The 26,126-nt window shown below is 52.9% G+C and overlaps 14 protein-coding genes across 14 annotated transcripts; 8 read left to right on the plus strand and 6 right to left on the minus strand.

Annotated features, from left to right (window-relative positions):
- Positions 1-127: 127 nt before the first annotated feature.
- AB675_5494 (uncharacterized protein) lies at positions 128-1,084 on the plus strand (the record flags this gene model as incomplete). The annotated part of the gene is made up of 1 exon (XM_018145707.1): positions 128-1,084. The coding sequence occupies one exon, from the start codon at positions 128-130 to the stop codon at positions 1,082-1,084; it is 957 nt and encodes a 318-aa protein (XP_018002145.1).
- A 1,117-nt stretch (positions 1,085-2,201) lies between these two features.
- Positions 2,202-3,586, plus strand: AB675_5495 (uncharacterized protein; the record flags this gene model as incomplete). The annotated part of the gene is made up of 2 exons (XM_018145708.1): positions 2,202-2,658; positions 2,736-3,586. 2 exons carry the CDS (start codon positions 2,202-2,204, stop codon positions 3,584-3,586), a joined length of 1,308 nt encoding a protein of 435 aa, XP_018001868.1.
- A 90-nt stretch (positions 3,587-3,676) lies between these two features.
- Positions 3,677-5,013, minus strand: AB675_5496 (6-hydroxynicotinate 3-monooxygenase; the record flags this gene model as incomplete). The annotated part of the gene is made up of 2 exons (XM_018145709.1): positions 3,677-4,108; positions 4,162-5,013. The coding sequence occupies 2 exons, from the start codon at positions 5,011-5,013 to the stop codon at positions 3,677-3,679; spliced, it is 1,284 nt and encodes a 427-aa protein (XP_018002095.1).
- Positions 5,014-5,696: 683 nt separating this feature from the next.
- On the plus strand, positions 5,697-6,681 carry AB675_5497 (Dehydrogenase/ SDR family member 4; the record flags this gene model as incomplete). Its single annotated transcript, XM_018145710.1, has 3 exons — positions 5,697-5,813; positions 5,894-6,328; positions 6,373-6,681. The coding sequence occupies 3 exons, from the start codon at positions 5,697-5,699 to the stop codon at positions 6,679-6,681; spliced, it is 861 nt and encodes a 286-aa protein (XP_018002084.1).
- A 738-nt stretch (positions 6,682-7,419) lies between these two features.
- On the plus strand, positions 7,420-9,380 carry AB675_5498 (uncharacterized protein; the record flags this gene model as incomplete). Its single annotated transcript, XM_018145711.1, has 2 exons — positions 7,420-9,039; positions 9,084-9,380. 2 exons carry the CDS (start codon positions 7,420-7,422, stop codon positions 9,378-9,380), a joined length of 1,917 nt encoding a protein of 638 aa, XP_018001910.1.
- Positions 9,381-9,924: 544 nt separating this feature from the next.
- On the plus strand, positions 9,925-11,582 carry AB675_5499 (putative glucose transporter rco-3; the record flags this gene model as incomplete). The annotated part of the gene is made up of 2 exons (XM_018145712.1): positions 9,925-10,905; positions 10,956-11,582. 2 exons carry the CDS (start codon positions 9,925-9,927, stop codon positions 11,580-11,582), a joined length of 1,608 nt encoding a protein of 535 aa, XP_018001840.1.
- A 518-nt stretch (positions 11,583-12,100) lies between these two features.
- On the minus strand, positions 12,101-12,496 carry AB675_5500 (uncharacterized protein; the record flags this gene model as incomplete). The annotated part of the gene is made up of 1 exon (XM_018145715.1): positions 12,101-12,496. One exon carries the CDS (start codon positions 12,494-12,496, stop codon positions 12,101-12,103), a length of 396 nt encoding a protein of 131 aa, XP_018001943.1.
- Positions 12,497-12,822: 326 nt separating this feature from the next.
- On the minus strand, positions 12,823-14,016 carry AB675_5501 (Alcohol dehydrogenase; the record flags this gene model as incomplete). Its single annotated transcript, XM_018145716.1, has 1 exon — positions 12,823-14,016. One exon carries the CDS (start codon positions 14,014-14,016, stop codon positions 12,823-12,825), a length of 1,194 nt encoding a protein of 397 aa, XP_018002107.1.
- A 614-nt stretch (positions 14,017-14,630) lies between these two features.
- AB675_5502 (Sensor histidine kinase RcsC) lies at positions 14,631-17,824 on the minus strand (the record flags this gene model as incomplete). The annotated part of the gene is made up of 2 exons (XM_018145717.1): positions 14,631-15,104; positions 15,131-17,824. The coding sequence occupies 2 exons, from the start codon at positions 17,822-17,824 to the stop codon at positions 14,631-14,633; spliced, it is 3,168 nt and encodes a 1,055-aa protein (XP_018001839.1).
- Positions 17,825-18,442: 618 nt separating this feature from the next.
- On the plus strand, positions 18,443-19,919 carry AB675_5503 (uncharacterized protein; the record flags this gene model as incomplete). The annotated part of the gene is made up of 2 exons (XM_018145718.1): positions 18,443-18,495; positions 18,551-19,919. 2 exons carry the CDS (start codon positions 18,443-18,445, stop codon positions 19,917-19,919), a joined length of 1,422 nt encoding a protein of 473 aa, XP_018002008.1.
- Positions 19,920-20,329: 410 nt separating this feature from the next.
- AB675_5504 (Glucosamine 6-phosphate N-acetyltransferase) lies at positions 20,330-20,908 on the plus strand (the record flags this gene model as incomplete). Its single annotated transcript, XM_018145719.1, has 2 exons — positions 20,330-20,571; positions 20,659-20,908. 2 exons carry the CDS (start codon positions 20,330-20,332, stop codon positions 20,906-20,908), a joined length of 492 nt encoding a protein of 163 aa, XP_018002150.1.
- A 28-nt stretch (positions 20,909-20,936) lies between these two features.
- Positions 20,937-21,747, minus strand: AB675_5505 (putative oxido; the record flags this gene model as incomplete). The annotated part of the gene is made up of 2 exons (XM_018145720.1): positions 20,937-21,688; positions 21,714-21,747. The coding sequence occupies 2 exons, from the start codon at positions 21,745-21,747 to the stop codon at positions 20,937-20,939; spliced, it is 786 nt and encodes a 261-aa protein (XP_018001897.1).
- Positions 21,748-22,939: 1,192 nt separating this feature from the next.
- AB675_5506 (uncharacterized protein) lies at positions 22,940-24,373 on the plus strand (the record flags this gene model as incomplete). Its single annotated transcript, XM_018145721.1, has 1 exon — positions 22,940-24,373. One exon carries the CDS (start codon positions 22,940-22,942, stop codon positions 24,371-24,373), a length of 1,434 nt encoding a protein of 477 aa, XP_018002044.1.
- A 96-nt stretch (positions 24,374-24,469) lies between these two features.
- On the minus strand, positions 24,470-25,339 carry AB675_5507 (putative catechol O-methyltransferase 2; the record flags this gene model as incomplete). The annotated part of the gene is made up of 1 exon (XM_018145722.1): positions 24,470-25,339. The coding sequence occupies one exon, from the start codon at positions 25,337-25,339 to the stop codon at positions 24,470-24,472; it is 870 nt and encodes a 289-aa protein (XP_018001786.1).
- Positions 25,340-26,126: the final 787 nt, after the last annotated feature.

The raw sequence follows: 26,126 nt of genomic DNA on the forward strand, positions 1-26,126 counted from the left end.
GAGACAGTTTGTCACCATCCAATTTTGGGAGAACAACTTTCATCATCTTCACCTTTGGCCATCGCAAACAGGAGTGATTTTCATCAGACCGAAGACGCATTGCACTCGAGCTGAGCATGCCTGGACGATGTCCGACGACAATCAGCTTGATCTAGAACCCGATGGAACACCGCGCGCCAACAACCGTAAACGCAATCTCGTGAATCAACGCAATTTTCGTGCCCGGCGGAAGGAGTACATAGAGGAGCTCGAAGCAAAGGTGCACGACTATGAGAAGAACGGCATCGCGACAGCTCAGCAGATGCAGGAAGCTGCACGACTGAAGATTGCTGAGAACGATATTCTACGGCAGATTATTCAGACTCAGATTGGGTGGTCGCCCGAGGACATTGAGGCCGCTGTGCATCAAGCGTTGAGCAGTAGACAGCCTGTGCATCAACATCCATCTTCGAACATCTCAGCGAAGACTAATGGAAATGGACATATGCAGAATGGCAACCATTTGAACTCGGCTCATCTGGAAATGGATGGCAGTGCGCCAAACCGGCAGAGAACGCCAAGATCCCCACTAGAGACCATACCCGGACAGGCCATGGACTCAGCCTCGCATACGACATCAGTCGCGCCTGACTATCGTGTCAGGGCCCAAGTCCAACACACAGACGACTGGATGATGGTTGATCGACCATCACCCGGTTCCTACGTCAATCCATCACCACCACCACCCATCTTTCGTAACGGAAGTGATGGACAAGCCACAACAAGCCCGTACCAGTACATGTCCAGGCCAGAGCTGGATCGTGGGTGGGCCATGCAGCCAACCCATGGTATCGCACCTCGACGACCATCAGCTTTGGCTCACACGAGCTCGACGTCAAATGGAGAGAGGAAGCCTGCCAACCCGGCAGTCATGTCTTGCGACGACGCCGCATCCATACTCGCTGAGCTGGCAGGTCAAGGTAGCAAGCCCAATCAAAATGGCAATCATATGGACACCATTAAAGCCGAGCTAGGTTGCCGGTCTGCAGAGCCTTGCGAGGTGTCGCATCAGGATGTCTTCGAGAGAATGGCGCGCAAAATGTGAGAAAGGCGGCATGAAGTCGGAAGTTTCTGGTGTCTTGGCTGGACCGAGAAGCGGAACAAGAGAGTGACTGGCGGGTATCATCGGAGTCTCGCATACAAAATTACAGCAAGGTGTTCAAGGGACTCAAATGCAGGATTTATCAGTACCAGTCTGTAACATTGGAATCAAGTGTAACCACCTCCGAGGCTCTGTTGCTGCGCGACTCAGGCATGCACGACTGGGCTCGTCTGTTCTGCGACCTATGACGTACGAGAGAATTTTTCCGACCGTCCACGCAACACATGCTTGATATCGAGTTAGCAATGTTCACTAAACACTCGCGTTCCGCTGTATCTGCAGCCTTTGTCACCGAGTGCTTGGCAATAATGGCGGGCACATCGGATCTTTCGCTTGTTATCGGAATTGACCACAGGTTCGACCGTGTCGGCTTTGGACTGGCAGATTACGACTGTTCCGACCACGAGACGCTCGCGGACCGAGTGATACATCTCGCGACATGTCCTCGCAGACCGTGCATCCTTCATGTACGAATGTACGCGTGAAGGAATTGCTTGGCTCTGAATCGTGGATCGTACTACAGTGATGTTCCTATCTATCGTGTCCCCTTCATGCATTGCTCATACACAGATACACGGCTTTTCCGCGTCCTGTCTGAATACCAAAAGACCCTCTCTGGGCTACAATATTCTGATGCGGCCCACGATGAACGCCGCAGCCACCCTGTAAAGATGCCCACTTTGGCCCCACCCATACGTTGTGGGCTGCAAGTTTGAAGCTGCTGCTGGGTCCAATGTTGGAAGCTGGGGTAAGTATGAAGATGGTGGGGTAGCGGAGCATCTGGTCTGCCGATCCAGGTATCATCATGATTGTTGTCCGTGCGACTCGGCCTCGCACAGCCTTTTAGGCCCTTCACATGGCGCGATACCCCCGGCAAAGCCAGTACTTGCTAATGTGTAGTTGGAGGTAGCGGCAGGAGCCTCCGTGTACGTCTTTGATCCGGCTAGAATGCTTGGCTGGATCACCTTGTCGATACAACTAGTACTTCAGGATGAGCAAGGGCACTGGTCTCATGTAGGGCGAATTCACCACAGTACAAAGGTTGAACATCCTTGCAACAATGCATCGCACGAACACATCATATCTCTCAGCGCTTCGCGCATCCATCAATGACAAACTACTCCAGCTTGAGGACCAGATCAGTTCCGCGGATCCTCATTCTCGTCCACATCTCTTTGAGGCAACACCCTGGCCCTTCCTCGATGATCCAGAGTATCTGCCGCCGCAGCCCGTTTTTGATCTCCTAGATGACCTCCGCCTAGACCTACGAGCTCTCGACTCCCTCGTTACACCGACTCGTTTCAAGCTCGTCGAGATTGGCAACCTGCCATATAAGGTCGCCGCCCTGGAGACCGCTGTGCTGCTGAACGTCGCTGAAGCGATCGAATCTGCGCCCTTCCATGGCTATGCACCCCTCGCCGACCTTGCCAAGCTCTGGATGTCAATGAGCATAAACTTGGCCGCATCCTTCGCCTGCTTACCGGCGAGTTCATCTTCCAAGAAACCGAGCGCGGAGTGTTCAAGAACACGCGACATAGCTTGGGTCTTCGCTCCTGCGGCGCTCGCTCCTTCTTGTCGTTTATTTCTGACCTAGGCATGGGCTCTGCAGGTGGCATTTCCAAGGACATCACGTCCCCTGACACCAAGCATTCGTTCGCAGAACGAGATGCCCCTTTCTGTAAGGTCGTCTCGAAGAGCGGAAAGACGTTTGCAGAGTACATGGGTGACCCTGAGAACGCGGCAATGGTGGAGCTGAGTGGCGAAGGGGTGGTCGGCTGGTTGAACAAGCTGACGAGGGCTAGTCTGTTGGGAGACTATCCGTGGGAAGAATTAAACGAAGGCAGTGTCATCATCGATCTCGGTGCAGGTGCCGGAGACAGCGGCATGGATGTCATGAGGAAATTCCCAAACAAGCACTTCAAATGGGTCTATCAAGACTTCGGACCGGTCTTGGATATGCTCAAGAAGAGCTATCCAAGCGAACTGCAACAGCAAGTCAGCAACGGAGATATCACCTTTGTATTACAGGACTACTTCGAGCCCAATGTCAGTGCTGGGAATGTATGGTATGCTCGCGGTGTGCTGCACGAATATGACGACGAACAAGTCCTGCAACTGCTGGGCCACATCACAAGCGCAATGAGGAAAACTCCTGGCGCAAGGATGATTCTCAACGAGGTTCTGAACTCAAGTCCGGCGATTATACCTGTCTCTGCGGCGGAGACTGTTCCTTCGGAGCATATTCCGAATAAGCAGTCGGCGTTGGCAAGTACAGCTAACACCATGACGTGGAGCACCTTCTCATTGTTTGGCGGGAAAGAACGATCGTACGAGGAGTATGAAGTCTTGCTCAATAAAGGGGGACTCAGGGTGAACAGGTTGTATAAGTTCAGGACCTTCACTGTCATGATGGAGTGTCTTTTGCAAGAGGAATCGGATGCTTGATCGTTGTTGACGACCTCTCGACCGAGCCTTCGATGCATTCGAGCTCCTGCGACGTTGCGAAAGTTAATTCATTGGCTGAGGATCCCGTCACTATACGGTCTGATTCGAGCCTTGCATCTCCCTCCTGACCTTAGCACTCGCCTCATTCCATCCGTCCTCCACCGCCTTCTCAGCATCGTGCGTCCATAAGCTGTAACTGTCTAAGATGCCCTTGCTAGTGTCCAGCTCCTTTTCCATCTTCATACTCGTCTTGTTGTGTAAGGAATGCCATTTGGTTCTCTGACTTATGCCGATAGCCTGGGCTCCCTTTACGTGCTCATATCTGAGCTCAAAATACGTCCTCAGCGCAAGAGGGACATTGCCCTTGCCGGCTCGTGCGAGGCACAGTGCGACTGTGGCGCCATCTTCAACAGCCTGGCTTGCTCCTTGGGTACTTGTGGGTAAGAAAGGACCGCGAGCGTCACCCATGATAGCAACGAGACCGGTGGAATTGACCCACTGGTCAAGGCAGGGGCGGTAGACCTGGCTGCTTGTGAGCACTGTACGTTTGCATCATCCGAATGGCGTGAACTTACGAGTTTCCAATCAATGATGTTTTGGATTTTTTCCCAGACACGTACAAACACAGGATCCCAGCCCTTGACCGCATCTAGGATGTCCTGTCGTTCGGCGGGAAGATTCCAACCTTCTGAGATATCGGCAACGTCCTTGTGCGTGAGCACTGCATTGATCCCGGTGCCATCTCTTATAGTCGTCACGAATCCGTGGAGATCCGGTCCGATCCATAGTTGGGTGGTGTCTTTGTCAAGTAAAGGCGATACCAGCGGATCATCCTTGAATATAGCCGAGTCACTGTAGGCACGCCATACTGCGTATCCTGAGTGGATTGGAGCGTCTTCAATTCCAAGGACCTGTGTCCGACCATGGCTCTTCACACCGTCTGCCGCAATCACTGCATCGGCCAGAATCTCTTCGCCGGTTGGGAGGAAAACACTTGGCTTTGCCACGTCGTACTTCTCGATCTTCACGCCCATGCGCACATCGACACCATTCTTTCGGCAGTGATTGATGAAGATCTCGTGATACTGTCCTCGGTGTCCGATAAGGGCCTTGTGACCGTACCGTTCCTCAGCCTGCCCTAGTGTGCTGTCCACAGTAATGACAGCACCGTCCCAGTTTCGCATGACTGACTCTTCAGCCCGTGATGAGATGGCCCACATGTCATCGTACATTCCCCATCGCTTGAAGAGCTTGGTGGTGTTGGAGCCAAAGCCAACGCTGTCCCCAAGTGGGAAGAACTTAGGTACAGCATCAAACAGCGTAACCCGGAGACCTTGTCGTGCGCAAGCGATGGCACATGCAGCGCCTCCCAAGCCAGCGCCGACGATCACGACATGGAAATCCGCAGAGGGAAGCCTTGTGATCATGCTGGGCTGCTTATGTATCGGTGTATTGCGGTCGCTCTGCCTATCTTGAAAGCGTACCAACCTGGGACCGTGAGATGGCTGAAGAGCTCCTGTTGCAAGTGTTACTGCTACTGTGATTCTCGCAGGAGTCACTGGTGCCTCTAATTTATCGATTGCTGGTCCGGGTTGTCGATGACACCTACGACGCTAAGCAAGTAACATTACCATGGTAGATTGCTTCGTTAATAGTCCCGGAGCACCTGTCCCTTGCCTCGTGAGTGGCTGTCATGTTGCTAGTCGAGGAAAGGCTGTTAGCGAGTCTCGCAGTGCCAATAGGATACCCCATGTTGAATGTGGGAGGCGTGTGTGCGGGGAGTTGCATGCTTTCCTGAGTAGATCGACGACTTGACCGCATGCACCTACCCCAACCACCAAAAAACTCAAACGCCCACGAGAGCTGGACCAACTTTGGCCATTGTGGGGTAGACTGGGGTAGACCGCACTCGTTCCACGCTGGCGGTGTGTACGAGTATAATTCATCAGATGCTTGGTAACAGATGCCGGAACGAAGCCCACCGCCACAATCGAAGAAACAGCATCTGTCGGCGTGGGATTGATGATGCTCACAACGCATGCAGACAAACCATCGGTCCTATTTTTCACGAAATCCCAGGTCCCCAGCTTGCCAACGACAGCATCCAGTCATGGCGACGAACGGCGTGAGTGGAAGACTGCACGACTGCTATGCCTCGACAGATCCACGAACCAACAAGGACCTAGTCAAGACGCTCAGCGACAAGAATGTTCTCATGCTGGAGGCGGTAGAGGCATCGCAAGGACCCTGGCTTTGTTCCTGAGTCACTGCTCGCCAAAGTCCATCAGCTTATGCGCGCTCGAACAGAATGAAGTCGAAGAAGTCGCGAAGCTGTGTAAAGGCACTGACGGAAGAATTGGTACTAAGACACGCGCCCTGGATGTTCGCGATGCTGTCGCAGTGAAGGACTTCGTACATGAGGTCGTTAGTGACTTCGGTGGCATCGACGTGCTCATATTCAATGCCGCGAGGCCTCCTCAATGGCTCCCTTTGTCCGAAGGAAGCCCTGAATTGTGGTGGGAAAGTGTCGAGATCGGCATCCGCGGCTCCTACAATTTCAGTCGATACGTGCTCCCTGTGATGCAGAAGCAGAAATCCGGAACGATCATTTTAGTCGGCAGTATGGGTGCGCATGGTAACGCTGGATATTCTTCCTACACCACAGCGAAGCTCGGGATACTTCGCCTGGCAGAAATAATCCATGCTGAGAATTTCAAGGAATATAACATCAAGGCATTCTGCGTGTCGCCTGGCGCCGTCGCGAGAGAATGTACACTGACTTCAAGGATGCGTCAGAAGGCAGGTTCGAGCCTGGCTCTTATATCATTAGAGGCGCTGAAGGGGAGGAGAAATCCGTTGCCATCGCGATGGAGCATTTTGGGCACATCACGGAATGGGACAAACCCGAAATGGGGGCGGGCATGATGACAGTCCTCTGCAGCGGTCGATTAGACTTCCTCTCCGGCCGGTTCATCGATTCTGGACTGAAGGTGGAAACGTATCTGCAACAGAAGCAGGAGATTCTGGAGCAGGACTTATTCCGTGTGAGGCTGAATGCCGGAAGTGATGGCTTGATCCCGACATTGAAGTACTAGGTAGAGCCGCTCATAGTAGCTGCGAAGGCAAGCAGAGACAGCCTCAGTGATGTACAAGTCGACACAGCGTCCGAGCCGAGCTTGCAATATTGTGGAAACTGGTGGGTGTCAATGCAGCTGATCTAGACATCGCGCGATGTGGACAGGCTCATGTATCCACAATGGTCCAGAGTCTTCGAGTGGCAGAGGGCGCTCGGAGGTTGCTGCTGACAGAGGATCACAATTATTTCTTCTCACCTACGAGTCGTACTGTAGATACTAGGTTGAACGGCCGCAAACCACACTCGAGAACCTTCATTTCAAAGTTGGTCCTGCAAAACCCTGGCAGGCCGTACGATCTTGGCAGCACCAGCAACCATGGGAGCTAACTCTTGGCGCTCTGCTGTATTCTAAGGCTCTGCAATCCTTCGCGCGGTCCTCCGTTCCAGGCATATACCTACATGTTGTGACTATCGCTATAGAAGTGTTCCCCGATGCGATGCAAGCTCAGAGACTACTCCTGCACATCAGCATGCTCTCGTAACCTTGCATACATGTTCTGGAACCTGCTGGGACATGACCCAGAGCACGTCTGAGCTGCCGCGCACTCGAGCAAAATACACATGCGAGCGATGTGGGCGTGCATTTGCGCGATCTGAACATCTCAATCGCCATGTGCTGGCTCATGATAAAAAGAAGCCATTCAGCTGCGGTGGCTGCGGTGCAAGTTATGGGCGTGCCGACGTCCTCAATCGGCACATGAGAAAATGCTCTGAGGCACTGCAGAAGGGTATCAATCTCGGATCTGGACGCCAGAGTGTAGCGGGTACTACAGCGGACAATGTCATCGACGGACTGTCCGTGACACCAGTGTCAAATCATGATGTTCAGCTACAGCAACTTCCCTTTCAGCCAGAAGTTTTGCAACAGCCGGTCGACTTCTCCTTCGAGGCGATGTTTCTCGAGGACACACTCTTGCTGCAGAATTTTGCTTACAACCACTCTGGACTGACAGAACCATCGACGCCAACGCACAGAGCACAGGTCTTGCCCGCTTTACCTCCAACTGGGCTCGATGCTTTACAAGCAGCGGTCAGTGACGCCGGGTCGCCTGCGCGAGCAGACAGAAGCGTCCATGACGCCCTTCAAATCACGGCTGCCGATCTCCAGGGGTTTCACGCAAATCTAGACCGAGCTGACCCGGCTGGTGACCTCCAGGACTTCCGGCGACCGACTCTATCTCGTACACTAAGGTGTCTGATCGCATATTTCCAGCATTACGACCTCCACACACCAATTGTTCATTTCGCATCGTTCAAAATCTCGGATGCTCATCCTTCCTTGGTCCTCATCATGATCGCAATTGGCGCAGCACACTTGTCCGAGAATAAGTTTGCAGAGTCAGCTTACGAATCGTGTTGTATTCTACTCGCGCAGCACGATAAAGCAATGCTACGGGCTCCAAATCCCGCCTTCCAGCTTTGGTATGCACAGGCTGCAATACTCGCTGCACAATACGGGGCCTGTACCGGCGAGACTGAGCTGTTCTATCGAGCGCAACAGCATCTGGGCTGTGTACAAACTGCGATATATCGCAGCCTGCCTGAGCTCCACACTGCGCGGGGCAATCCCGTGGAAAGTTGGGCAGCATGGATATTTCTTGAGTCGTGCAGCCGCATCATTTCATGGATGTTTATCATTTCGAGCATGCTTCTGGCGCTGGACCATTACTCGACCGCGATTCTGCCACCGATGCCGTGTTCCATGCCCGCCCCTTCTGATGAATCTGCATGGCACGCTGTCTCCGAGCTGGAGTGGAAAATAGCGATGCAGACACAGATCACGCCCGATACAGATCTCTGGACCATAGCTCAGCATGTAATGTGCGGCCAGACTCCACCAGCAGACTGTGGCCGTATTAGTGCCTTCACTCTCCTTGCACTGATTGGAGCAATCCTGGCAACGATCTGTACTCGTCAACGACTGACTGTGGACACGATAGACCAATTCCGAATTGAGCATATCTCGAAAATGGAGAAGGCGATATTCGTCTGGGAAGCGCTCTGGCGTAGCCATCCGCGCACAGAACGGAATATGGCGAGACTAGATGACCCTCTGTTAAACGACTGTCTGAGTTTGCTCGGCTCAGCCAACTATCACCTGTACCTCAACGATGAGCTGCACACGCTGAAAAAGATCGCAGACAACCCTAATGCTGATATACCCCTGCCGGTGTGCAGCGACAAAGCAAGTTGTCACAAGGTAATAAAATTTGCCACGAACAGCTGGCTAGTCAGAGCTAAGCTTGGCATCACGTACCTCAACAAGACTGGTGGGCTATCCCTGGCTCTCAAGCTTTACTCACAGCCTACGAAAGTGGTGAGTACACACGCAGACGGCTCTTGAATCTACTGACTTCTGAGCCAGCTTTGATTCTGGCCTGGTGGCTCCATATCGAGGGCAACATCGTTCCGCGGTCTGGAGAAGCCCTACTGGCCTCGACACAAGACGCTGCCGGAGCAGCTGCCATTCAGCGCATGTTTGAAGAAATTTTGAGCGAGCTCGATGAGCAGGGAATTTACTATGATGAATCTGGCAATCCAGCTCTCAGTCCCATTGACTTTTACGTGTCCGTGCTTGATGGACGGGTATGGAAATGTGCAACAACAATGGAGACACGTCTTCGCAACTTCGCCACCCGACTGAAATCAGAAGTCTAGAACATTGACGCAGGGTGCGAGACGTCTTGCTGTTGGCTTCAGGCCGTATACTCACATCATGCACTCGACACTTGTCGGTAGCTTCGGCAAAGTATCGTTCATCAATGTGGCACAAGAAGGAGTCGGAGATGGCACGGTCGATCCTGCGGCACGGTCGAGGAAGGGCTCTCACTGACTCCTTGCTACCTTTGAGGCATATTCTAGTGGTATGCGGTCTTTGTTGAATGACCGAGGCAATCATGCCACGCTGGGACAGCCCTTCCCCAAGAAAGCTCCCCACAGTACCCCACATCCTGTTGGCTTGTCGACCCTTCTGTCCCCATACCAGCTTTACAATTCTGGGGTCGCGAGCTTCTTAGAGGGTGCAGGTGATCTCGGTTCCAGACCCGCCAAACAAAATGGGGTTTTCTGAAAGTACATGAGGGACCTCAGTTCTCGACCTTGATATTCGAAAGCTCTCATAGCGCCAGGCCAATCCGACCTTGCTTACCCACACTAACATTCTCATCGTGTTACAGCGACTATCAGATCTATGGCGACCATGATGGACAAGGCCTCGGAAACTCGCATCGAGCACTTTGATATGGCGAGTGAAGAAGGCAGCCCCGAAGTCACCAACACCAACACCAACTTGAAGATCACGCGGGATAGCTACCTCGAGAACAAAAAGGGCATTTTCGTATGTTTAATCATCAGCATGGCTCTCTTTGAGTTTGGTCTTGATCAGGGCATGGTGAACGGGTTTCAAGCGATGCCTGGTTTTCTGCGTGACTTCGGATATCAGGACTCCAAACTTCCAGGTGGCTGGGGCATATCAACTACGGTGCAGCAGCTCATCTCGTCGCTTGTCAGCGCTGGCATGTTCTTCTCGACATTTCTCACTGGTATCATTACCGACAAGACTGGCCGCAAAGGTGGTCTGTGGGTTGCTGTTGCGCTCATGTTCATCTCCGTCACCGTGCAGATCGCCGCCATTTCCGTCGGCGCTCTCTATGCTGGTCGCCTCATTCTAGGCTTCGCAAATGGATTGTTCTTGACTTGTGCCCAACTGTACATGCAAGAGACCATTCCATCCAATCTGCGCTCGCTTAGCTACACATTCTACCAGTTCTGGATCTCCTTCGGTGCGCTTCTTGGAACCGTCGTCAACAACGAGACTGCCAAGCTGTTCGATAGGTCGTCGTACCGCATTCCTTTGGGAGTCCTATACATCCCCGCAGCACTTCTGGGAGTCGCACTATTCTTCCTCCCGGAAACTCCAAGACACATTGCATCCCACGGAAATCCCGAGAAGGCGCATCGAGCTCTGCGCTGGCTCCGAGACTCTTCTTACTCCGACATGCAAGTCAAGGAGGAAATGGCTGAGATCACCCACTCGATCGAGGTCGACAAAGAGATGACTGAAAAGGTCGGGTACATGGAGATGTTTCGAAGCGCCAATCTTGTCCGGACCCTGACATCGCTCGGTCTTGGTCTCTTCAGTGCCGCCAACGGCGTACCCTTCGTCACCCAGTATGGTATCTATGTATGTTCACTTCTTGTGCTGTAATTGACATACACTGATCGGCGTAATAGTTCTTCATGCTGTCCGGCGATCAACATCCGTTCCGCAGCGGAGTAATCCTCCTCTGCGTCGGCCTTATCGGCGCCATGCTTACCCCATTCTTCACCGGCAAAGTGGGCAAACGCTGGATCCTCATGATTGGAGCTACCCTTCAAGCCTTCTGTATGCTCGGTATCGGTCTAGTCTACACTGTCCGCGGCATCGATCCCTTCGCTGGGCGCGTCATTTTATCTATGACCGCTATATACCTGTTCGTCGCCTCTGGAACGACGTCGCCGTTTTCCTGGCAGGTCGCCACTGAAGTTCCGTCCCAACGTCTTCGTGGGCATACGCTAGGATTCGCCAGCTCTGTAACTTACCTTATGGGGTGGAGCATTACGTTCACCATTCCCTACTTCATCAATCCCACTGCGCTCAACTGGGGTCCCAAGTATGCTTACATCTGGTTTGTCACGAACTTGCTCATTGTGGTCTACACATACTTTGTTGTTCCGGAGACGAACAAGCGCACTTTGGAGGAGATCGAGGAGATGTACAACCAGAAAGTCCCCGTTCGCAAATTCCCGGCGTTTCAATGCACGGCGTCGCTGCAGTCGCGGCTTGAGGCTGTTCGGGAGAGCAAGGGTAGCCAAGAGTAATTGGGCTTGAAATTTACGCGGAAGCAAGCTGGGTCTTGCTTGAAGCAGGAAGCACCTCGGCACGTTCGGCTTTTGGAGAGTGGAAAGTGAGCGATCCTTGCTCGTTATACGTGAGAGTTGTATCAAGTACGATCATTAAATGTACCTGCATTGACCGCTGTCGCCCGCAATGGCTGGTGCATTGCTCATTGCACAACACCTTCATTGCCGCAATCCCGCTTCTGACAAGCATCGATCTCGAAAGTGACGATCACGATATCTTGGAGGGAGGCTTGCCGTAGCTTGGCATGCTCCCACCGCAGCTTTGGTCGTTGGACGATTTGATACCAATGCGTTTCCTCCACTGCTCCATCTCCTGTCGACGTCGAATTCGTTCCGTCAGCATGGGCAAAGTGCCACGACAGAAAGCCTGCTGTTTGTGGTTGACTTTGCAGGTTTCCCAGACACACAAAGCATCCTCAATTACATCAAGAGTCTGTACATTCCGATGCTGCGACACGCATCGGATATGGTATCTGTCACCAGTACTCCCGCACCAAGCTCACACTAGCACTCGTCCCAATAGTGAACATAACCACATGCGTCCAAAACGCTTGGTCGAACCCGTTCATTCCCGACAGACTCGTCCCGATCACACCCATCGGTGTCGCAGACGCCAGGATCACACTGACTGCCCTCCACTCCCCTGCGTACTCCAGTATGGCGACGGCCAAACCGAGCATCAATTGACAGCCTGCGAACAGGTAGACGTATGTGTTGAGTGGTTCATTACGGGGCTGCGGGAAGCCGCCTTGCTCACATATTGCGTGGGCGGCCGGTGTGAAGGTGAGGATGGCGTTGACAAGGAGGATTGTGGGGTAGAAGTAGGCCCAAGCGTAGGGCCAGGTGGCGAGGATGGTGTTGGTGTCGGCCATTCTGGTACTTGAGGTTATGTTCGTGGACGTCAGAGTCGGAGAGGGAATATACGTTGATGATGGCGCGACGGTGGTTTCTGTAAGTGTAAACAGCCTCCTTTTATGAAGATCAGGCGCCCAAGGTACGAAAACAAATCATTAACTTAGGGTTTCATCACCTGCCGTTTATATATCCATAGTGCGAATGAAATTGGCTGACGATCTACTTCGTATGTCCAAATCGAGTCGCTTATTCTCGCAAGAGACTCACAGCTACCTACTTAGATACCAAAGCAGGGGGTGGGACAACGAGGCAACACAATTTCCTGCAGTCAGCCGGCGCCATATCATCGGCCTTTCCCAACATCAATCACCAGCTTTCCAGGTTTCCCCTTATGATAGTCCTCCACCAACTGATTCAAATCCTCAAATGCGTACGTTGTTAGTTTCGCCCTTACGCCGTGCTGCACGCAAAATTCGAACATCTCCTCCATCGCCCGATTGCTTCCAATCAGACTACCTTCAACACTCAACCTCCTAATAACCACATCGAAAGCCGAAAAATGGAAGCCTTCAGGTGGGAAGCTCAACACCATGATCTTGCCACCATTTCTCGTCAACGCACATCCAAGGTCGAAAGCCTTCTGTGACTCCGGTAAGATTATGGCTGCGTCCACACCCATTTGATCGAAGTATTTTCTGCCGTCTTCTTGACCCATCGCTTTGCGAAGTTGCTCTGCCCCGTTCTTCTCGTCCTTTCCATCCACGATTTGGACGTTGTTCGGTAGGTCGAGTGACCTTGCCAGCTCTAGTGCTCGGCCGGTGATGTCAATGCCCAAGACTCTAAGGCCCATCTTCGCGGCAAACTGTAGACCGAGATGACCGAGACCACCGCCACAACCTAGTATCGCAACTCGTTGCCCTTGCGTCAAGTTCAACTTTCTGATAGCAGTGTAGATCGTCAGTCCAGCACACATCAGCGGCGCCACCTCCACGCCCTTCAAGCCCGCTGGTACACGCCCGACCTGCCGACCATCAACGACAGCATATTCCCGAAAACCGCCTGGTCGATCAACACCCAGTCCGGCTCCCGAGCTTGGACAGTACACGCTGTAGCCCTTGGCATCCGGTAGCACGGCAGAGTCGTCGTCGCATTCCAGACAGTCGCCACAAACGTGATTTCCGCGTCCAGAAACTGCAACGTGATCGCCTACTTTGAAGCCATGAGTTGCCACTGATTGACCTTCCGGCAGAGCAACAACCACGCCGGCGTACTCGTGGCAGCCGACGTGTGGTAGGGGCGGTAGTGGTGGGACGATGCCTTGGGCGACCAGAGCGTCCGTGTGGCAGTATGAGGCAGCGGTCACGCGGATGAGGATGTCATGGGGATCGTCGAGCGTTGGGGTCGGGATATCACAGAGCTCGTAGGGTTGGTTGAACGCTTTGAGCAGCCAGGCTCTTGACGTTGAGGGGATTGGCTTGGATGGAGAATTGGTGCTGGGTGGCTCGGTTCTGGTGGTTGTCGTTGTCGTCGTCGACATAGTGATCAGTACGTTTCCGCAAGTGAAAATACCAGGCTCAGGTGTAGACTGGCAGCAACTATATCAGTGACAGCCTCTTGCCAGTGTGAACGCTATTGAAGACCCAGCTGAACTGCAACGACCATGCATGATGTTCAAGCACCCTTGCCGCGGAACATACGCGCTGCCCCATCGCGTTTTGGAGTTCGCGGATCATTCACGCTCGAAGCGGCGTACAGCCGAGGGCGGGCTCTGCAGAGCATTTGGGGTAACCCCAAGATCCACAAACCCCACACGTCCAAGCTGCAGGGAACTTCGGTGGTCAGTAGGGCCCCACCACCATCGCTCGCCCAGGACTCTGTTCAAGGACGTTGGTAGCATCGAAAGCGATGGCCGTGGAGGATTGGCGTAAATGTATGGTCCAGAGGTAGTCAAGATATACGTTGGCTGTAAATCTAGCTGCTCGTGCGTTCCTGAGATAGCTTAGTCGGCTAGCCTCGCGGCTTCCTAATCGCAAGTATATTCCAAAATCCAGCATGCGCAGGCATATCGAGTGTATGGACCCGAGCTACAGACCACTTGCCTGCTATCACAAGCTCCGTCAGTCGGTAGGCCAGTTCGAGAAGTCGTTGTCCTCAGCCTGCCATGGCTTCCGATGCGTTCTGCCCATGGCTGGGATGTGTCGGGTGCTTCGGTGTTGTGGGCGTTGATCCATGCGCAGCTGTCCTTGCAATCTCCTGGTTCGTCTCCCAATTGTCAAGCAGTTCTGCCACTGACTTGAACGACACCGGCTTAGTCAGATAAACGTCAATGCCTGCATCGAACGCTTCAGCCTGGTCGCGACTGCCTGCTAAACCGGTAAGGGCGATGATCAGTGTTCCGCTTCCAGCAGTGGTTTTTTGTTTCTTCTCCCACGCACGGATCTCTCTGGTTGCCTCAAAGCCATTCATGATAGGCATGGAAATGTCCATAAACACGATATCATAGGGCTTCGTCTGCTCTGCGTTGGAAATGAATAGATCAACCGCTTGCTGTCCGTCCTCTGCGCTGCCAACGCCAGCATATTTGCGCTTTCGGGAAAGGAAGTTCTTCAGCAGATTCAGGTTGATCTTGTTGTCGTCAACGACCAGAACACGAGCTTCGCCGAAGGGTCCTGAAAGCCGTTTTGTTGTGTCGGAGCCGCTTTGACAGGAGTTTCATCTTGTCCTGGAAATGGAAATCCTTCGCCCTTTTCCACGACCGAATCGGGCGCAACGTCTCTTGGTGTGTAGAGAACCTTCAGTGCCTGAGGACTGTTCTGTGCAATGGACATTGTCTCTGCAGCTCCAATCATATGGCGCAAGTCACCTCCAACGTCAATTTCATGTAGACTGGCGTTGAAACTTTGCTGACGAGCGTGTCCAGCAAAACCACCGAGGTCACTGCCACCACGCATAGAGACTGGTCGCGAGCCAGCTTTCACAAGGGTAGCGTAGAGCACTCGAGCAAGTCGGTAAGGCCCAACAGGGGTAGACACATACTCCACACGCGACTGTGACACGTGAGCCCTCTGCTGTGCGAGAGTGCCCAACAAAATAACGCTCTTGGCGGGCGACTCGCGCATAGATGGATCATCCGTGATGCAGACATCGGCATCTTTTCCGACAATTTCGAGCTTGAACCACCCAGTCAGGATCTTCTCAACGTTAAGCCTGAGCTTCTCGTTCGAAATTGCAAGTACTACACGGCGTTTAGACGACTTGCGAACGAGCTCTGCAGCCACTTGAGGATCTGATCGAGTGGATGAGGTGCTTGATCCAGAGTGCGGAGTAGTTGTGGTCGATTGCTGGCCTGGCAGAGGCCGCTGCAGGGGAAGCCTCACGTTGAATGTAGTCCCGACTCCCAACTCCGAGGACACTTTGATAGAGCCTCCAAGCATGGTAACGATATTGTGAACAATTGATAGTCCTAGACCTGTGCCAGGTGCCAGCACATTCTCCTGACAGAAAGCATTGAACAAACGGGTCTCGATAAACTTCTCGCTGATGCCACACCCGGTGTCGCTGACGGTCAGCAGAACCTCAGTAGAGGCCTCTTGGTGCAAAGCAATGGTGACACTACCACTCGAAGTGTACTTCAATGCATTGCCTGTAAGGTTCATGACGATGCGACGTATCGCCCCAGGTTGTGTGGAAAAAATATAGTCCCCAGGATCGATGTCCAGGAAGACCTGTAGCCTGTTTTTAGCATGGCCGTTGCTCCGCAGACTGGTTCCATGCTTGTCGGAGAACTCTTGACTTGTGACAAGTGTCTCAACGACTTCCTCTACGATGTTCGCAACCTCTGTCACCTCGGTCATCTGGAGCAGTGGTGGTGGCGCAATAGGTGGTGCCTTCCGGCCTTTCAACGCAAAAGTCCGTGTGTTCTCAGCTTGCCATGCTTTTCGATAGGTATTGATCTTTGAGTAGTCAAGGACGTGGTTGATTGTGTCCAAAAGGACCTTCCCACAACTCTGTACCGTACTCACAAGAGATTCTTGATGGGAATCAAGCTGTGTATCCGACAGAAACTCCACACTTGCGAGTATGCCATGCAAGGGAGACCTTAGCTCGTGAGAAATGGTGCTGGAAAAATCGGACTTCTGCTGGCTGGACTTTGCGGCGTCGATGCGGCTACATTCAACCATAAGACTACAGCAGAATGAATTGAGAAATGAGAGATCGGTAGTGACTGATAGCGCGTATTTGTTCGACATATTCGCAATGAAAGCGGCAGCAGCGAATGATCCACGATCAGGGTCCCACAATGAAGTGAAGAGTACCTGGGAGGCGCCGGGGAAAGCCTCACGAAGGGCGTCAATCCGATCCAGTTGCGAGGCAGTAGGTCTGGAAGGCCGCTTGACCGACAGCCATCCGGTCTTATTCGGATCGATAGGAGAATAGCAGAGCGACTCTTCGAGATCAAACAAGCAGCCCTTGGGATATCTTCTGACAAGTGACTTTATCAGAGTGTCTGGAAGCTTGACATTGTCGGGTCTCTCCTGAGGCGAAGCAATAAAGGAGACTGGCTGATCGTGTGAGCCTATTCTGTGGCGCGAGACATCAAGGAAGGCGAAGACAACCTCAACACACATGTCCAGTTGGTCGAAGGATTCCCGTAGTAGACCTGCGGCTCTTTCAAACGTCGCCGGTCCTGAAAGATCGGCTTTCATTCGTTCTGGATCGTCCTCTGATCGGGACAGCTCGTCCTCGGCCTCCTCAGCAGCAACTCCAGGTATGCTCACAACAGAGCTCGACCTCTCCTTTGCTTGACCAGGCCGTTGAGCAGTGGCTGAAATGCCATATGATGTGGGAGGCTCCGTTTTCGTGAAAACACTGGATTTGCCAGAAGTGAGTGCTTCAGAGCTCTTCAGAAAAAGTGCAGCTCTCCTTCCGTCCGCCGCCAGTCGTCTGGTCTCCAAGGTATCCATGACCTGTTGGGCCGTGCGGCCAAGGAGACGCTCCAGAGCAGGCGTCAAGCCGTCGCGAGGTTTGACATCGAGAATAGCCAGGCTTCCAATGTTGATGCCGGCACTGGTTGTAATGGGAGTTCCTGCATAAAATTTGAAGTAAGGTGGACCCTTAACCACACCTAGATCTTTGAACACAGACCGTGTCAAGTCTGGTACGGTAAACATGGGCACGACACTGTTGTCGCTGTTGTCTGGCTTCATACGGATTGTGAGCTCACAGACACGGCCATGCAGTGGAACCGCTGCTGAACAAGCCGTGACGATAGGATCAACATTGCCCTCAACACCATCGTAGTCGGCGATGAAATACATGGTCTCATGGTCCATGAAATTCAGCATGACCTTCGACGCCCCACTCGCGAGGCCGACCAACTGGCAGTATGGCTGAAGAGCGAGAAGACATCTTGAGAGAAGCCGTTCTCAAAGTTGATTGGGGGACCTTCGTGAGGGTGCAGCTGATCAGGGAGAAAGTATTGGGACAATTCGCGTCGCCGACGACCATCCTCATCGGAATCGCTAGCTGAGGAAGTGTCCTCCAGCATATCTGCGAAGCCTCTTTGAGGCAGCCGTCTGTGAGCAAGCGCACATGTAGGAAGTAATGCAATCGAAGCTAGGAACAAAAGTCCCTAAAATCTGGAATTCCGATCGTTGCACGTGTTGGAATGAAACTTGAAGTTCTTCCAGATCGCCCCACTGCCCGGTATGACGCACCCTGGACGAACAGGCTCGCGTGTCGCGGAAATGTTCCCCGGACCCAGCGAAGTCAACGGAGACAACGGAGACGAACGCTAGCCTGGCTTAGGGCTAGGGCTCAAAATCCAGCACAGCCACAGCAGCCCTGGCTAAGGTCTGGCTGGACCCTGTGTTAAATGTGGCAAATGCCTACTTCAACCTCATCCAGCGCGAATCTTGACATCCCAAGCATCACACGCCTAGTGGGTAAACACTAGGTTCACCATGGCGTCTAGCGGAGGCCACATACTGGTGCCGCAAGCCATGCGGCTGCTCCGGTATGCTCGCCCTCCTTCCACGACCTACTTGAGATGATGCTTACAGATTGATTAGGTATGGCTTCGACAAGGCCGCTAAGTTGATCCGTGATCGACTGCCGCAAGCAACGCGAGCTGTCGAGACACAGGCGCAGCCGGTCTATGCACGTATCGTCCGAACGTCCGTCAACCGACTCGCCGCTATCAAGCAATCCCAGAGCCGCTGGCATTCGAACAAGGCAACCATCAACAATACCATACGCCAATTCTCCTCTCAATCTGCAGGTCCGAGAACACGGGCTTCCTACCCTTCTTCACGTACGGCGAGCGCAGTGAGTCAACTCACTTCGCGTACGCCCTTCGCTTCCCAGCTCCGACCCAACTTGACCGGAGGCACACTCGCACGCCACGCAGGTGGCTATGGTCTCGGAGGTGGAGCAAGATCAGGCGCCAGATACTTCTCTCACTCTCCAGCTGCACCAGCGCAGGTCATCAACAATGTCTCGCAGGCAGCGCGTGCGTTCTGGTTGGGTGGCTCCAAGGCTAGATTCGATGGCTACAGTGAGAGAACTGGAGAGAAAAGGTATCGTGCGGTGTCCGATGTCCAGGACGACATCCGTCACGCCCTCGAAATGCACGCTCCGGCTGCAAAGGGCTCTTTCATCGACTTCAAGGTCTCACCAACTATCACTGCCGTTGGACCTCTGGCCAGTCTGCCTCGTTCAAGTGTTTCGAGTCCTGCCTGTGAACTCGAGCAGTATCCCGAAGCTACGGGTCTGAACAACGCTTTGCTTATGTCCAGCCTTGGGGTCGACTTTGCTCGAGCATTGAAAGATCTTGCTGCAATCTTCAATGATCTGAAACACCTCTCGACTCTCGGCGATCTGCCCATTGCTTTACACGACTCAAGCACCCTCCGGGTACGCTTTCCTGGCTGTGACATTGACACTGTCGAAGCATTGTGCACGGAGCTCAACATCCGTCGCGGAATCGTTGGGCAAGATGAAGGCTTCGATATTGCTGCAGGGACCGAGATGGCGCTACTGTTTCCGTTTGCTCCTTCCAAGAACTGCTCAGAGGCTGGCATCGATGCCGTTCTGCGACCGAAGAAGAGGCTTCGCACAACGCGTGACAAAGTAGACTGGCAACATATGATGCAAGCTCCGGCAGCGTTATCGCCAGGCTACTCTCACCAATCAGCCACAAGCGACTACTCTGTCGTAGAAGGTGCCAGCGAACTGCAGGAGAATCCTTGGCTGAGCCCGCTCTCTGGCTACTCAAGCTTACACTCCAGCGAACTTGGTGTAAACGACGATGTGGCTGCCTATTTCACGCCTCGTCACGATTGTCATCCACGGCAACATGGCACGGATGATCCGACAGGATACGACGGTATCGAAGGCATACATCGCTTCCTGCAGGAGTGCAGTCGCGCACAGCACTAGACTCGTTCGACGACCACTCCGCTTTCCAGTCCCTCCAAATTGTATATACCCATGATGTTGCTCTCCTTGCGTTTAGCTGCTCGGGCTACATTGAGCGGTGCCCGAGAATGAATTATATGATACCAATCCTTGCCTTTCGTGCAATCTCGAGCAAATGTAGATGCATCCGTGACATAACAAGTGGCCATGATTAGACTATGCCGTGTTGTGTTGAGTTGAAGTCGGCCGATACCCTGCCCGGCTTGAGGTGCTTATGTAAGCCAAGCTGTTTTCAACCTCGAGCGACAGTTCCAATGCTTCCTTTTTCATACTGAAACCAGTACGACCGTCCGACCTTGAGGCGACTGTGCTCGTAAGCTGTGACTGACTCACTGCCTCATTTCATCGCGAAAGCGTCAGTCCGCGTTGTCATGGCCGGAGAACACCAGTTTGATCCATCACTGATCTCTGCCGATACCCACACTGCAACGCCAGACTCGTATGCTGTGCGGCCATTGCAACGGGGTGACTATGGGAAAGGCTACTTTGACTGCTTGGCTACACTGACATGGGTCGGAAAACCCACTCAGCAGGAGTTTGAAGAGCAATATGACTGGATGACGACCAAAGGAGCGGAGTGGTTCTACAATGTTGTGATCGAGTATGAGGCAAGGTCGTTGGGACGGGTGTACTCATTGTTGAACGTAAATTGTGAGTTTGGAGGCTTCTGTCTGACTATGCTCTGCTAAAGCATCCACAGTATTCACAACTTCGGCAAGGGAGGACACATCGAAGATGTCTCAATCGCATCAGACCACCAAGGCAAGGGCTTAGGCAAAGTCCTCATCAATGCGCTCAACTCTGTTGCGAAGGCAACAGGATGCTACCGATGCACTCTGGATTGCGCACCTCAGAACGAAGGCTTCTACGAGAAATGCGGTTACCACAAAGGCGGCACAGAGATGTCGCAGTATTTCGAGGAGGCTAAAAGCGACTACGAACGGGGCTGATCCATGGGACGGACTCTGGGTTGTGACCTCACCAAGGATACACGCCACCCTTGTGCACAGCCTTTCCGACGTCCTCATCCCTCTCACCCGTCATGACCCTAAGCAGTGTCTGCCCGCTGACCTCCGGATCACCCGCTTCCACTCCCGCCCATCCATCAACGCCTTCCGGCCCTCTCAGGTTCGACTTCACGAAGCCGGGGCAGACAGCAAACACCTTGATTCCGAGGTTCTGCTTGACACTCTCAACATGCTCTTGCATCATGACCATGTTCAACGCTGCTTTAGCCACACAGTAACCATCCGGATTCGGCGGCGTGGGAATGTCCCTCATCTGAGCAGCCATTCCCAACGACCCGGCTCCGCTAGTCACGTAGATCGAGTACGGATTCTTCGACTTCAAAAGCAAAGGCCTGAAATGCGCAGCCACCAGTCGTGGGCCGAGGACGTTAGTCTTGAGCTGAACTTCGAATCGGGTGCGGACGTCGTCGTCGACGTTACCAGTCGCAGCGTTGTTGATTAATACGTCCACACGGCCGAAGTCTGTGGAGACTTGCTGGGCGGCGCGCTTGATCGAGTCTTCGCTGTCGACATCGAGCTCGAGCGTCGAGAGTTGGCCTTGTGGTGAGGTTGCTGTCAAGTCCGAGAGAGCTTTGTCTAGTCTTTGACGGGATCGACCTGCCATGATTACATGGTAGTTGTTGGACGCGTGGGTGATGACCTTGCTTGCGGCGTAGCCAACGCCGGAGTTTGCTCCTGAGAGGCGCATGATTAGCTGTGATCCTGTATGACATCAGCATGGTCTTACCGGTGATGAGCACGATCGTGTTTGCTATTGCCATGATTCGAGCTTCTGGCCGAAATTCTGGCCGAAATTCAAAATCTTCAATATCTGTCTCGTTGTTGTATGCGGGCGGTCTGAAGCTTTGATGTGAGCATCAGACTCCATGACTATGAGCCGCCAGCGGTGTATATATAATATGTGTACCAGTATAATTCGTCCTCTTGAGCACAGAGGTGGACCGGCAGCGACATAGTTTCGCAACTATTGCAATGCAGCCAGTGAGGCAGTCGGACTTAAGAGGTTCTGCTTAATCATAAGGCCGTTCTGCCTCGACCAAAGTAAGTTGCCTTGTGCGCTAGCCTGCATTCGTTCTCGAAGCCGAGCTCATAGAGAAGTATGGCCGGGGAAAAGGTATGATCATGTGCATATATGTTCGGGTCCGAGGGCATGATACTACTGCGTGGTTGTGTTGCCTCGTCCGAGACGCCTGTTGCTGCCTTGTGTTCTGACGGTCCGGTTGCCTAGATGGCACGGACTTACTAGTAAAGTTCCGAGGACTGCAAGTCCTAACATGGCAGCTTTCCGACAGCTATCGGAGCAAGAACGATTGTGGCTAGAACATCTCGCTCGGGATTGTGGCCGCTATCACGTCGAGACATATCGGAGCCATGAATCGTGGTCCTACCTTCACCGTGTCTGCAGGCGTTGCTGTCGTCCCAGACACGGCGTCGCTGTCGTCCGTGTTGTGAAGCATGCGTAGGGAGCGCACCGATCTCTGTACTTAGTGTCAGGTCCCTCGGTGAAATGCCATGCCATGTGTGCAACAGGAACCTCGAAGAAGTTGCGCAGTCAATATTGCGCGGAGCGCTATCTGCGCCAGCGGATTGCTTTACGTTCGCCCAAGGCAGCCGCCTCTGACATTCGATCTCGACCGTTTGCTTCGCGAGGAAACACGATTGTGTTGCCTTCGCACCTGCTATCAACAGAGCGGGTGATACGGCATGCTTCGCCTTAGGTCTTCGTCACAGACGACAGGACATATCTGGCCAGTACCCTACAAGTTTGTGTGTGTTGTATGCGAAGGCTGCTTGGGTAGCGTGACGTGACGTCTACATCTGATCCGTGGTCCACAAACATGTGCGATTTTGAATATTGATCTATGCATTTTCCGTGTAATTGAAGGTACTTGTCTTTGCCTGTCTGACTACAAATGCTTCAGCTTTCTGATCGCCGTTGAGATGGCCACAAATATGGTCATGTCTAATGATCTTTTTAAGAATGCGAGTCTCATCCTGCTCAGTCTACTTTTCCTTCCCCTCACCACTGGCATTACCATATGGGCGAGTGTAGTCGGCTGGGCTTTCAAACGCAATGCCATTCGACCTGAAACGCCAAGGCGCAATGTACTGGTTACGGGAGTGGGCATGAGCAAAGGATTGGTCTTAGCAAGAGCGTTTCACCTGGCTGGACATAATGTCATAGGTGCCGACTTCGAGCCTAGTGGCGCCCTGTCGATGGGCCGAGCATCCAAAGCAATCAGCCGCTTCTATCGCCTACGAAGTGTCACCAGTCGAGACTCGTCTACCGTCTACGTTCAAGATCTGATGAAGATCATCGTGACGGAGAAGATCGATCTGTGGGTGAGTTGCTCAGGCGTTGCTTCAGCAGTCGAAGATGGCGAAGCCAAAGAGATCATCGAAAAAAGAACAGCTTGCAGAGCCGTCCAGTTCGACATCGAGACCACGCAAACGTTACACGAAAAGCACACTTTCATCAAACATGCTGGGAAGTGCGGGTTGATCATACCGGCTACGCACACCATCACTTCCACTGAAGCTGCGGCGCGAATCCTTCGAAATGCACCACCTGATCGTAAATACATCATGAAGACTATCGGTGTCGTCGACGCGGCACGAGCAGACATGACGTTACTCCCGAAAGCCACAGACGAGGAAACCTCAAGGCACCTGCAACGACTTACCATTACCAAAGAATGTCCCTGGATTCTACAGCAGTACATCAAGGGCGAGGAGTTCTGCACTCATGCTGTGGTAATCAGAGGTCAGGTCAAAGCCTTTGTCGCTTGTCCGTCGGCCGAATTGCTCATGCACTACGAGATGCTGCCGGCCACGTCACCTCTGTCGATGGCAATGCTTGCTTTCACTCAGCGTATGGCTAAAGTAGGCGGCGCCAACTTTACCGGACACTTGTCATTCGATTTCATGGTCGAGGAGGAGGAACTGACGTCGAGACAGCCGAGGCTGTATCCAATCGAATGCAATCCCCGTGCGCATACTGCGGTGGTGTTATTTGCTGGTACACAGACAATGGTGGATAGCTACATGTCCTTCCTGGACGGCGATACAGCTTCGAGTCTGGTCACGCCTGCTCAGCTGGGTGGGTACAAGTACTACTGGATCGGTCATGATCTGTTCACGAAAGTCCTCCGACCAACCTTGGCATTAGTGTCTCTGCAAGCAACCCTGAGAGAGACGCTATCGCAATATCTGTCCTTCGTCAACCACATTCTATTCTGGTATGATGGGACTTTCGCGATGTGGGATCCTTGGCCGTGGTGGTGGCTCTATCATGTATATTGGCCACTGCGGCTGTGGAGCTATGTGCGATCTGGGAAGAGATGGAGCCGGATCAATGTTAGTACGACGAAGGTCTTCGAGTGTTAAGCATGTAGCAGTGCTCGACCTCACATGATGGCAGAACTTTTACTTGTCACCACTTGAGATACTGCGTCTTAGTGACTGATAGATTTCTGTCCAAACCTATTGCTTTGCAGCTTCCTCACCAACGCATCTTGTGATCTCGACCGCGTCAGGCTCGCCACTCGGCTCCCAGCTCTCCACCAATTTGCTTTCGTAGACGAGATTTGGGTTACCCTTGCAGTCGTTGAGAGTGACTCGACCTTCCCTCCTGTCGTACTGTCCAGTCGCGTGAGTGGCGAACCGTGACTTAGCATCGCCATTGCTCAATTTTCCGCTTATGCCCTTCCGCTTCTGCTCGACCGAGCTGCGTACGTATTCCAGATACGGCGGGTTTCCAGGCTTGACCACATTGTCGGCGGCAAGCACAGTTCCTGGTCCGACTATGCCAAGCTCCTCGCAAAGCTTCAAGTCTGTCGTGTATGCTGGCTTGTAGTGGTCGAGGAACATGAGATCGATCTTCTTCAGTTGGCCATTGTCATGTAATCGCTTCAGTGACGCGTCTGAGGATCCGACGACGACCTTGACCACATCTGACAACCCTGCCAGCTCTACGAGCCCCATAATCACAGCAGCGAACTCGGGGTTCCTCTCCAGACTAAAATACCGCTTTCCACCTGCTTTGCGTACAGCATCGCCAAAGAGAATGCACGAGTAGCCCACGTAGCCGCCCAGCTCGACCATGGTCTCCGGCTTGACCTCGGCTATCAGGTCTGACACTATTCGACCTTTGTCTTCGCCGACGTTCATCAGATACTTCTGAGTACGAGCAAAGTCGTCAACAGCTTTCAGAACTGCTGTGGGCGAGCCCCTGATCTCATCGATGTCTGATCGGCCGTACACATAGTGCAGCAACTCGATCTCTCTGCCATCGTCGAAGAAGACGTCCTCTTGCTCCTGGTATTTCTTCGAGTCGTCGAATGCTGATGGCATGTTGACTGCTTGCCGTGCGGTGTCCTTCAAGCTGTGAACTCGACTCGCTCTATGAAGGCAGACTTTGGTGTTTCCTGCACTGTACCGTGCTGCTACTCAGCTCTACTGTTCATTCTGACAGAGTGCTACGCGGAAAGTGTATTGTCATTGGTCGGAGGACTCCTGGCCAATAGGTGAACGTATTGCACATGCTTGCCTCGCGTACGAACCGACTGCTTTTTTCTTCTGCTTTTTCTTCGGAGCTGCAGAGCGATGCATCCATGCTCCGGATCACAGCAGAACTACCGTATGCAGCAGCTGTACATCATGATGTTGTCGATTGAATCAAGAAAGATCTGACCGGCAAATCAGACGTCGAGGAATAAGTGTCCACTCATACCTGCTAGTCTTTGACAGGTTTAGCTGATTGAGATCTCGAGCTGAACTAGAAGCAATTCGGTTTAGCGCTGAGAGCCAAGTTTGAGCTCAACGAACCTGTACCTCATCCCGCATTTTCTTGCTCACCAAAAGTAAGTCGGAGTACAGTGCCACAGCATGTGCAGTTCTCTTGTAAACAAGAGCTACAACTTGTTCACAGTCAGAAGCAGGGTGGTCGGTTTAGATCTATGGACGCGAGAAACGTGCCACGGAAACGCGTTTCCGTGGCCACGTCTTTCCGGAACGGCAACGTTATCAGATGTCGACATCTGCCGTGTAGCCACCTCGCGAATGAGGCGGGGTCCAGATGCTCATGTTCCACAAGGGATCGGCTGAAAGTCTATCTCACCGATTACGCTAAGATCTGGCA

This window comes from Cyphellophora attinorum, assembly GCF_001299255.1.
Source record: "Cyphellophora attinorum strain CBS 131958 chromosome Unknown Contig8, whole genome shotgun sequence".
NCBI classification, from domain to species: domain Eukaryota; kingdom Fungi; phylum Ascomycota; class Eurotiomycetes; order Chaetothyriales; family Cyphellophoraceae; genus Cyphellophora; species Cyphellophora attinorum.